This window comes from Gavialis gangeticus, unplaced genomic scaffold (assembly GCF_001723915.1).
Source record: "Gavialis gangeticus isolate Ggan-Ray unplaced genomic scaffold, GavGan_comp1, whole genome shotgun sequence".
NCBI lineage: Eukaryota > Metazoa > Chordata > Crocodylia > Gavialidae > Gavialis > Gavialis gangeticus.
The window spans coordinates 50,791,777-50,803,778 of record NW_017729022.1 but is presented as its reverse complement, the minus strand read 5'-3'; the positions used below and the strand labels follow the sequence as shown (position 1 = coordinate 50,803,778).

The 12,002-nt window shown below is 46.6% G+C and overlaps 1 protein-coding gene across 3 annotated transcripts in view; it reads left to right on the top strand.

The window, feature by feature from the left end:
• LOC109295822 (putative RNA-binding protein Luc7-like 2) overlaps positions 1 to 12,002 on the top strand; it is a 42,268-nt gene that overhangs the window by 25,637 nt on the left and 4,629 nt on the right. For all 3 annotated transcript variants that reach the window (XM_019514894.1, XM_019514896.1, XM_019514895.1), the window contains 3 exons: positions 339 to 430; positions 2,618 to 2,647; positions 3,545 to 3,739. In XM_019514894.1, coding sequence (XP_019370439.1) covers positions 339 to 430; positions 2,618 to 2,647; positions 3,545 to 3,739 — 317 coding nt within the window. The remainder of the gene's footprint in view (positions 1 to 338; positions 431 to 2,617; positions 2,648 to 3,544; positions 3,740 to 12,002) is intronic.

Sequence of the window (12,002 nt, the reverse complement as noted above, 5' to 3'; positions counted from 1 at the left end):
AGAGTATGGTTTGACTCATCTGCAAATTTGCACATTAAAGTTTTGACCTGACTGCTTTTGCTCTTCATTTCATGAGAAACTGTGATTTGTATAAACTTACTTCCTTCAGGTCTTGGTGTAATACTCTTCTCTTCTGTGTAGTTCTCTTGCAGTAACTATCATTCTTTTAACAAAGTTATTCCCAGATACCATACTGAGGAAAAAATGAGGCATGACAAGTGCTGAGGACAAAAGGAAAAAACTGACTGTTGTCTGTCCAAGTTATTTTTATAACACATTCCCCCTGAAGGTCTTGGAGTATAAGATTATGAATGTAACTTTTTTTGTTGTTTTTTAAGAGGATTGTGGCTGATAAACAAGAAAAACGAAATCAGGAACGTCTGAAACGGAGAGAGGAGAGGGAAAGAGAGGAAAGAGAGAAGCTGAGGAGGTAGAAATCTGCTTTATTTTTGCCTGAATAATTTAATAGCCATTTTAGAAACTTGTTAAGCCTAAATTCTGTGTCAGTACACTTTCTCAGTATATAATCTTTACTTGAATCCAAGATGAGTTAGTTTTTTCTTCCCCTTTCTTTTGATGGTGCGGGTTGGCAGTCATTTTGGATTACAGTACAAAGCAGCAGGGATCAGGCAGCTGCTTTGGCCATGACCCTGCATCATCCCTAACCCCATTATCTCTGCCCTGTGCTGCTTATTCCTCTCTCTTCCCCTACACCCCCCCAGCTGCTGCTGATGCTTGCGCTCAGTTGGAGCCCTGTCCCAACAGCAGCAGCACTGGCGGTGGCAGCACTGGCCACAGCTCTAGCTCCAGCCCCAGGGCTGGAGCTGCCTCTACTGCAACTGTTGCTGGCTCTGGCCCCCACCTAACTCACAGCATGTGCTCCAGGCCCCAAGTGGAGCAGGGCTGGAACCTGGGACATATTTTGAACAAGCAGGGAGGGGAGAGCAGATGCTAGAAGGCGTAAGCACTGGGAAGGACACAGACAGGCACCAAAGGGTGGGGGTAGGCATTGGGGGGAGGGGAGGGGAGGGGAAGGCAAGGCTGGGAAAGAATGGCCAGGCTGTCTGTCTGCCTGCCACTGCTTTCTCTGCTGTAGTGGTGGTGGGGACAAATATAAGACAACCCTCCAAATTATAAGTTTTCTATGTATAGCACAGGGGTCAGCAATTCCCAGCACGTGTGCCATTAGTGACACGCAGAGACACTTTCCCCAGCACACCAAGAGGTGGGTGAGGAAATTGTTTTAATTTTTTTTCAAGTTGCTGCACTGTGCTCTCCAGCACCACAGAAGGCACCAGGGGTAAAATCAGAAGAACACAGGCAGGGAAGCTGTCTCTGTTCTGCTGACCCCATCCCCTGCCCCTGGGCTGCATCCCCCAGCTCAGCCAGGCCCCTAGATGAGCAGGCTGGCCCAACTGGGCCTTAGGAAGGCAGGGGCCAGGCAAGAAGCAAGGGCTGCTTCCAGTCTGGGGCCATAGTGGACTGGCAGGGTGCTGAGTGGCACCCAAGGTGGGGTCTGTCCCAGCCTGCACAGCTGTTTGGGGGGGGGGACTGCCTGGCCAGGGCAGGATGCTGGGCTTGGTGGGGACACTGCCTGGCCAGGGCAGGACGCTGGGCTTGGTGGGGCTCGAGGCTTGGCCTCCCTGCATGTCGGGCACAGCGCAAGCAGGGTGGAGCTGCCCCCAGTGCAAGGGCCTGGTTGCAGGAGCTCCTGGGAGCAGCTGCCATGGCTGACCCAGCCTGCCCGGGCCCTGGGTTTGCCCACCTGCAGCTCCCCATAAGGGGCCAGGGCCGGGGCAAGCATTGCATATCTGTTCCCAGAGCCCCAGGGGCTCCTGCCACGGCCTGGGGAACTCTGCCCCACTTGTGCTGTGCCCAGCATGCACGGGTCAAGCTGGGAGTCCCCAAGCCCAGCATCCTGCCCTGGCCAGGCAGCATCCTGTCGCGGGCATGGCAACTGCACTCCATCTCCAAGGAGCTGTGCGGGCCAAGCTAGGCCAGGCCTCCGCCTTGGGTGCCACTGGGTGCCTCCACTGTGGCCTGAGTCTGCAGAGCTCTGGGGCAGTCCCCACGCCTCTCCTGGCCCCCTCTTTCCTCTGGCTGCCACCTTCCTAAGGGCCTGGCCAGGCCAGCCTACCGGGGTGCCTCCCCCCTGCACCTCTCTCTCTTTCCCTCTCCTTCTGCCTCTCCCTCCTTCCTTCTCTCTTTGCTCTCTCTTCCCCTCCTATGAAGTTCTGTTTGTCACCACATTTAGAATTTTTAGAAAACTTGGTATTTACCATAAAAAATTTGCAAAATTTCTATAAAAAGAAAGGCTTATGATGATTAACTGTATTAATATTCAGTACATCCTGCCATATACCGCCCACCCCAGTTTTGTTTTTCTCGTGTGCTGGTACTCTGGCACCTTACAAGGTAGACATTGTGGGTTTTTCAGCTCTCGGGCCAAAAAACATTGCCTACCCCTGGTACGTCATCTGGATGGGGTGGTGGGGAGTCATCTTAAATTCAAAGTTGCCTTGGATTTGGGGTAAAGAGAGTTTTGACCAACACTTTAACTGGAAATTTCCTTGTTTGTGACATGCAAGCTGCTCTAATTTTCCAATTTGCTTTTTAGGTCCAGATCCCATAGCAAGCAAGCTAAAAGGTACGTAATCTGCAGGAATCTGCATCGCTAGTGAAGCCAAGCTGCTAGATCCTTTTATAAATCTCATTATGAAGCATGATTAGACTACTTTGTCTTCCTTTAGGGACAGAGAATCTTACTGCATAGCCATCCTTCACCGCTTTTATGCTCCTCACCAACATACTGCACTACTTACACAACACATGGCTGCGGTGATGTGTTTGGGGGTTTTTTTGTCTTCTGGTGGTGGTTGGAACACATGCAAAAGGTTAAATCAGCCACTACCTCATGGTCTAAGTTCTTTAGCCTAAGCAGCTCACGCATTCAGATTCAGAAGTCCCAAGTACCTTGTTTACCCATGAGGAATGCTACAGTTGACTGTGCAGTAGTATGTATATATAAATGAGATCAGAGAGTTGAAAGCATGCAATATACTCTCATTGTAGTAGTCAGTTTAAAATCTCTTATTTTAAAACTTCAGTAGTAAGTACATCAGATTAATGCATTGCATTTTCTAGTTAAGCAAATGCAAGTATACAACAGCTGCCAGAAGCTAAGTATCTATTCATAACCGCCACCAACATGCTGTAATGGTATCTGTCCATTGAACTGGCAACTTGGTCAAATGGGCAATTTTGAATTTTTTTTTTTTTTTTTTAGGGGAGTTGTGGGGGAGAAGTGCCAAAACTCTAACCATGCCCCCCACTTAGGCATGTGTGCTTAATCACAAAGGAAACAGATTTCTTAAATGGTTCTCGCTCTTCTTTGGGTTGATCTACAATAAAAAATATGTTGTAACTGCAAATTAGAGAGTGGTCTCTGGACAGGCAGGCTACTATGTATAGAACACAAAATAATTATTTTGGTAAAGCATTAGGGTGACTGTCATTCAGTGTAAATCCTTCATACTGTTTACAGATCTAGGTCTCGAGATCGCCGCAGACATCGGTCTCGTTCTCCTTCCTGGGAACGGAAAAGGAGAACTCGTTCCAAGTCCAGGGAGAAACGCCACCGTCACAGATCTCGCTCTAACAGCCGCAGCAGGAGCCACAGCCACCATAGAAGCAGGCATAGTTCCAGGGACAGGAGCCGAGAGCGCAGCTCCAAAAAACGGTAAGTGTTGTCCCAGAGAGGGACTACTAGTTTTCCCTGCTTAGAGATACAGATTAGAAAATGGTTGTAGCAATTTTCCAAAAAATAAAAATGGTTTCCAAGCCCATTTATCGATTAATAAACATTTTGAAGCTTTTCCAATTTGTTTTAGCATGTGTACAAAGTTGTGATAATAGCAATAAGATTTCTTTTTTTATCTGGTTTATGGCAGTGAAGACTGCTGTGACGTGACAGTGGGACATAGCCATGTCAAATGTATAAACTGTATGTTGTAGCAGGAGTTGAAATAAAATGAGATGATCTTAAAGGTAACTTATTGTTGCTGCATTTCAGAGAACTGTTTTGCTGGGGGAAGTTGTTTTAATACCTCATTGAAGGGAACACTGGCAGTGAATGACTATATTACTGGCCCATCCCTCAGGAATACTCTTTTTTTTCTAGATGTGCCACAAGCATAACTGCAAAAGAGGCCCAGAGCTTCCTAACTGAGCACATAGCAGAGAGACAGGGTTAGTTGTTGTACATAAAAAGCACTTACAGAAGTGAGGATAGGGTGCCCAGTCTGAAATCATTACAGAGTTTGGCCTCACAAGAAAGATGTCTTCATAAGCCTGGTTTCAATGAATCTCAGGTGTTGTAACTAGAAAGCACACAAAGTAAATGTGGTTGAGAAATTATTTTACTAGGTCTGTGTTTTGCATTGACTTTATCAGTTTAAATCCTACTCTAAGTGCATATGCACCCCCCCCCTACAGGATTGACTTATTTATACAGCAGTGTCTCTTAGTTTTCTTCTGCTCCTATATGGCTGTGTCCAGACAAGCACAGATATTTAGTACCCTGGGGACAAGTAGCAGCAGCTTACCCTGTCCCTGGGGGAACACCTGTGTCATGCATGCAGCAGGTTACCCTGGATGGGGTAGGGGAAGCTGGGGCCAGCAGCCTTACCTGGGGTCCTGGAGACCAGGGAAGCTGCAGCAATGGCATTCCTGCAACTGGGAGCCTGGCTGACAGCTGGAGCATGGCTCCAGTGGGCCAAGCTCCAGTTTTGGGTGGCACACGCTGCCACCACATGTGCCACCCTGCTTTGTTTCCTCACAGGTTTTTTCGACCCCAGGATCTCCCATTTATAGTTCCTTTCTTAATAATCCTTAACATTTTATTTGCCTTTTTGGTAGCTGCTGAGCACTGAGCTGATGTCTTTAGCAAATTGTCCACAACGATTTCCAGATCTCTCCTCTGTAATAATAAATAATGTAGGTATAGTTTGGGTTATTTTTGCCCAGGTTCATCACTTTACACTTTTCTGAATTGAATTGCACCTGCAGTTTGTTTGCCTGTTCACTTAATTGTACCAATCCATCTAGAGTTCCTCACCTTGGTCTTTACCACTTGGAATAATTTTATCATTGGCTGATTAGGCCATCTTTCTACTCACCCCCTTTAACATACAGGTTTCCCTTGCTTTATGCTGTACCTGCGTTCTTGGAAAACAGTGCATAACTCATTGGATAAAGAGTACCCACTTTGTAACACATAGGGATACATCCAAGACCACAACTGTACTGATCCCCAGACACATTTCTACTACTTTTACAAGACAATTTTGGTACTCGCCAACAGCAGACAGTACACACAAGCACAAGGCACTATCATAGTGGGAACAGCAACTACAGAAACGTGTCGCAGACAAGAAGCAAGGAATACAGATCCCTTGGAAACACTATGTATCTGGGTCCATGAAGGCAGTTTTCTTTAAGCATTCCTGGGGATAACTGTTCTTCTGGTGTGGTTTAGTACCCACTATGGAAATGGGAGACTCCTCCCTAGCTTCCTCTTGCAGCCATATGGCTGAGGGCAGGCAAAACTCAGGGGCATCCGAACCCCAAGCCTCCGGGCTTGGGCCTGCATGTAGGATGCCTACCAAAAGACTTTGGAAATATCTGAAGCTCCCGGTGGGGTTGAGGATGTTTGCTGGTTGTAGGGCCACTTGCGGTTCTGGACTGACTCACAGATTTGTACTTGATTTGGCCTGGAACACAAAAAAATCTCCTTTAAAAAAAAAAAAATGAAAGAAAATCCACACAGGAGACTATATTTTGGTGCATGTCACTCCCACAATGCACCACACAAAGCAGCTTACTGCATGCTTCCACCACACCGATCGCCTAAGAGTGAATTTACCTTGCATATAACAAATTTTTGGTATAAAAGCAGTCATTGCATAAGAGCAAATTCACACATACGAAACCCACGTAAAGCGAGGGAAACCTGTATTCATAAATGATCTGGAAAACAGCACTGAACCCAACACAGAATCTAACTTAGTTAAGAGTCTCTGATGCACCTTGTCAGATGCTTTTTGAAAGTCCAGATATACTGTGTTGACTGAATCACCTAAATCCACCTGCTTATTGATGCCCTCAGAAAACTCTGATAGTTTGGTGAGGCACAATTTTCCTTTGATAAAACTGTGTTGACTCCTCCCCAGCAAGTCATGTTCATCTATGTACTTAACCATTTTTATTTTTGTTGTTGTTTTCGAGGAACAGAAGTTAAGCTCGTTGGCCAGTAGGGCTGTGCAAAATTTCACTGGGTGTCTTGTTTTGAAGCTGTTTCAATGCGTTTCGAGCTCCAAACACCAAAATCGAAATGAAACAAAAGCCTTTGAAACAGCTTCAGAATGAAACAAGGGCTGTTTTGAAGACTTTTTGGCTCACCTCAGTCCCCGGGAGGATTCTGGCACAGCCCCCAGCCATCCTGGGGTTGTGGGCCCCTGGATCTGTGCCAGATGACAGCATGCTGTCACTGCTGGCTGGGGCCAGTGGCAGCACCAGTCTTCCTGGCGCTCGGCACAGGCTGCACCCAGCACCAGTCCCAGCTGGCAGCAGAAGCCTCCTGTCATTCTGCAGGCAGATTGGGGGCCTGCCCCTCTGGGAGGGCTACGGGGCTGTGCCAGACTCTTCCCAGAGGTGTGGACCTCTGATCTGCCTGCTGGATGACAGGATGCTGGTTCTGCCACCTGGGGCCACCGGCAGCACCAATCTTTCCAGCGCTGGGTGCGGGCTGATCCTAGCTCCGGTCCCAGGTGGCAGCAGCAGCCTCCTTTTGTTCCATTTCCGAAACGAAATGCAACAGTGCTTTTGAAACAAAATGAAACGCTGTTCTGTTGAAACTGAAACAGAAGTTGAAGCAGAACAGTGCTGTTTCACACAGTGCTACTAGCCAGTAGTTCCCTGCTTCCCCTGTAGACCCTTTTTTAAAATATGGATGTCACATTGGCAACCTTTCAGTCCTCTGGTATCAAAGCTGTTTTTAGTGATAACTTGCATACTGGTTAGGAGTTCAGCAATTTCTGACCTTCAGGACCTGAAGGTGAATGCCATTAGGTCCTGGTGATTTGCTGCTGTTTAGTTTCTCAATTTCCACTACAACCTCACTTATTAAAACCTCAGTTTGGGTCAGCTTCACTGACTTATCCCTAGAGAGGAGTGGATCTCGTGACAATTTCCCTAACATCTTCCACAGTGAAGACTGATGCAGAGAATGCATTTAATTTCTCAGCAATGGTCCTGTCATCCTTTAGTGCCCCTTTTTACATTCTGATCATCCAGAAGTCCAGCTGGCTCCCTTGCAGGTCTTTGACTTCTAAGGTACTTAAAAGCAGACTTCAGTGTTCTAAACTTAATATTTTAGACTGTAACCTACCCATCTGGATTGAATTCTGTTAACCCAGCTGCCCTGTAGAGCCGTTTACAGGAATTTTCAAATTCAGAATTTTAGGCTTTAAGCTTTGTTTGGAATGATTCCCTTTACAGACAGACACAGCAGGTGTCAGTTTCACTTGAATGACTCTCACCTCCCAAGTAAATGCTCAGTCTGCTTCTTTCTTCACTTGGACCTGCAAATTCAGAGGTGCAGAACCTGAAATTCCATGCCTTGTGACAGTTGATGAGAGTGATGTCCACTCCAGAAGACAGCTATGTTCCAAGACCCTTGCCAAGGCGGCATCATTCAGTGCAACACAGAGAAGAAAACTGATGCGCAGAACTTTGGCAGAGAAACTTATACTAAGCAAGCAGCTGAAACTGACATTGTCGCCAATGCTGGTGCTGCCCAAGTGTGTTGGCATCACTTACATTGCAAATAAAAATTTCAGACCTGGTGCAGGTGGTGCTGTCCATTGTCAGGTTCTCCCATGAAAGCAGCGGGCTGCTCCTCAGAAGAGAATTTAGGAGAGCTGGCTGGCTGGCTGATGGCAAAAATGGCTCACCAAGTTGCAGTGGAAGCAGTGAACAATACATCCAGATCCACGACCATTGTAAGAAGCATCCAGGGCTCAGGCATTCCCTGTTTATTTTTACTCAAGTTAACTCCACAGTGTTGATTCAGCCAGGGCTTGGTGAATTAGGCATGACACTGGTTGCAGTGAGGGGCCCCAAACTGAACACAGTACAGGGCCTCAGCAGTGCCTAACAGAGTAGGCAAACCATTTTCCTTGATTTGCAAGTGGCACTTTTATCAATACAGCCAAGTATGCTATTGGCCTCCTCTTTTTACAACAAGAATCATAGAATTGTAGAAATTAGGATTGGAAGGGCCCATAGGAGGTCAACTAGTCTAGCCCCTGCTCAAAGCAGAACCATCCCCAACTAGAACATCCCAGCCAAGGATGGAGAGTCCATAACCTCTCTGGGTAACCTGTTTTCAGTGTTTTTCTACCCTCCTAGTGAGAACTAGTAAAAGAGTTCCTCCTAATATCTAACCAAAACTTCCCCTGCTGTAGCTTGAGACCATTTCTCCTTGTTCTTAGTGGTGAAGGCAGCTATTAAATTCCCTCTGTCTTGCCTTCTCTAGATTAAATAAGCCCAGTTCCCTCAGCTTCTCAAGTCATGTGCTCCAGCCCCCTCACCGTTTTTGTTTCCAGTCTGCTGGACTCTCTCCAATTTGTCCACATCCTTTCTGTAGTGGGGTCTCCAAAACTGAACACAGTACTCCAGATGTGGCCTCACCAGTTCAGAACAGTGGGGAAGAATCACTTTCCTTACCTCTGAGCCTGATGCTCTAGCCAGTTTCCTGTCCACCTTACAGTCTGTTCATCCACCCTGTACTTCTTTAGCTTGTGTGCAAGAATGTTGTGGGAGACGGTATCAAAAGCCTTTCTAAAATTAAGGTACACCTTCTCCTCCAAGTGCTCAGAAATGGATTCCTTGAGTATCTGCTTTATGATTTTTTCCAGAGTCTAATGTGAGGCTGACTATTCTGTAGTTCCCTGGATCCTCCTTTTTCCCTTTCTTAAAGATGGCTACTATATTTGCCATTTTCCAATTATCCAGGACTTTTCCCGATTGCCATAAGTTTTCAAAGATGATGCCCAGCAGTCACATCGGCCAACTCAATCAGCACCCTTGGGTGCATCCCATCTAGCCTGATGGGCTTGTATATGCCCAGCTTTTCTAAATAGTCCCTAACCTGTTCTCTGACCGCTGTTGGCTGCTGACCTCTTGCCAAACTGTGCTGCCTGATACAGTAGTATGGGAGCTGACCTTGCATCTGAAGATTGAGGCGAAAAAGTCATTGAGTATTTCAGCCTTTTTTGCGTCCTTTGTCACTAGGGTGCCTCCCCCGTTTAGTAAGAGACCCACTCTTTCCCACATCTTCGTTTTGTTACTGACATACTTGTAGAAACCCTTCTTGTTACCCTTCACATCCCCTGCTAGCTGAACTCCAGTTGAGCTTTGGCCTTCCTGACTTCATCCCTGCATGCCTGACCAATATTCTTATACTTCTCCCTAGTTGTTTGTCCATCTTCTACTTCTTATAAGCTTCCTTTTTGTTATTTTAATTTACTGAAGCATTCCCTGCTAAGCCAAGCTGGTCTTCTGCCATACTTGCTAGTCTTACTATGTATTGGGATGGCTTGTTCCTGCACTCTCAGCAAGGCTTCTTTAAAGTACAGCCAACTCTCCTGGACTCCTCTCCCCGCAAATTGGCTTCCCAGGAGATCCTGCCCAGGAGTTCCTTGAGCAAGTCAAAGTCTGCTTTTCTCAAGTCCAGGGTCTTTACTCTGCTGCTCTCCATCCTTCCTTTCCTCAGGATTCTGAACTCAATTGTCCCGTGGTCACTGCTGCCCAAGTTGCCATCTTCTAGTACGTTCCCCACCAATTCTTCCCTGTTTGTGAGCAGCAGGTCAAGAAAAGCATGGCCCCTACTTGGCCACCCCAGCACTTGCACCAGGAAGTTGTCCCCGACACTCCCTGACAGATTGTGTGCGCACTCTTGTATTTCCCTCCCAGCAGAAGAGCATATTGTTGGCTCGTATTCAGCTTCTGACCCACTGGAACCCCTAGGTCCTTCTCTGAGGTACTGCAGCCTAGCCGCCCATTCTCCAGTGTGTATTTGTGCATGCAATAATTCTGTTCCAAGTGCAGGATTTTGCATTTGTCCTCTTTGTAGTTCATCAGGTTGACAGTGGACCATTTTTCCAGCCTGTCCAGGTCATTCTAAATTCTAGCACTACCCTCCAGGCTGTCTCCAACTCAACCCAACTTAGTGTCATCTGGATATATCCCAACTGTGAGCTCAATCCTGTCCTCCAAATCATTAATGAAGATATTAAACAATACCAAAGCCAGGAGAGACTCCTAGAGACCTCCACTGGATACCTCTTTCCACCTAGACATTGAGCCATGATGACTGCTTGTTGAGCACAATGATCCAGCCAGCTATGTACCTCACAGTACTTTCATCTAATTTGTATTTCGTTAACTTACTAATGAGTGCCATGGGAGACGGTGTCAAAATGCTTGCTAAAGTCAAGGTATATCACATCCAAAAAGCTTCTTCCCTTGTCATAGAAAGAGCCCAGATTGGTTAGGTGCGACTTGCTCTTGACGATTCCATGCTGATTGTTCCTGATCACCTTGTTTCCTCCATGTGCTTAGAAATAAATACCTTGATGACCTGCTCCAGATCTTTCTGGGTGTTGAGGTCAAGCTGACTGGCTTATGGGCACTATGTTTGCCATTTTCCAAACATCTGGGACCTTGCCCCACCCTCTGTGAATTCTCAAAGAGAATAGCCAATGGTTCTGAAATTACCTTAGCCAATCCTTTCAGTACTCTTCGGTGGATCTCATCTGGTCCTGCTGACTTGCAAACATCTAGGTAACCCTAACATGTTCTTCCACTACTCTAGGCTGCTTGTCTCCTCCCCTGTCCTTGGATGGTAGGTACCATTGGCAAAATATTCTGAAATTGGAGGGGGGGCCTCGAGGTAACCTGTTGATGTTCATTAAATAAATTGCTTTGTGACAGCCAAAGCAGTACCCTAATACCTGCTGCCAACTAGACATCAAGCCATTGATTAGTACCCTCACCTATTTTTTGTTATTCTGCATCTCAAAAAAAACTGGTAACTAAGGCAGGCAGGTAACCATGCCAGCAGTCAGTCTGCCACCCACTGTCTAAGGAGGTTACTCCTTGCCAGTTCATTACAGTGGGGTCCACATGAATACATACTTGAAGAAAAACATGGTTACGTATTTGCCTTAGTTACCAGTTTTTGAGATGTAGAATCACAAAAATAGGGCTGGAAGGAACTTCAGGAGGTCATCTAGTCCATAGGACCTGCTCAGGGTAGATCATCCCTGACTAAACCATCCTAATCAAGTATTTGTCTAACCAACTCTTAAAAACTTCCAAGGATGGAGACTTCCCAACCTCTCTGGGTAGCCTGTTTCCGTGTTTTACTACCCTCAGTCACTTTCCATTTCATGACCAGGGATCCTGGTTTTCTGTTTTAAAAAAAAAAAAAATAAAAAATTCAGATTTTAAAACCCCCAAAATCCATTGAACACAATGTTTTGTTGATATATTTACAATTTTAAAGCAATTTGGAAGCCTACCAGTGCATCTGTCGTTATAATAAATAATTCTAAATACCTAAGTATTTTGGCATTTGACTTTGGGTTTTTTTATCGTGGAAAATCAGTTTCCCCTGCCCCCTTCATGCACTAGGACTCAGTTCCAGCTGCAAGCTGTCCCCCACACTGCTTTCTGACACTAAGCAGCCCTAATGTGCTGGTGCCCTTTGCTTCCAACCCACAGACTTGCCACTGCACTCCCCTGCCCTGACCCACACACCCCTGCCCTGCCACTTCCAGCAAAGCCAGCCTTGGAGGTGGGCAGCGAGGGCAACTGCCCAGGGCAGCAAGTTGGGGAAGGGGCATGCCTGCACTGGCCCTGTACCATTCCCGCCCCCC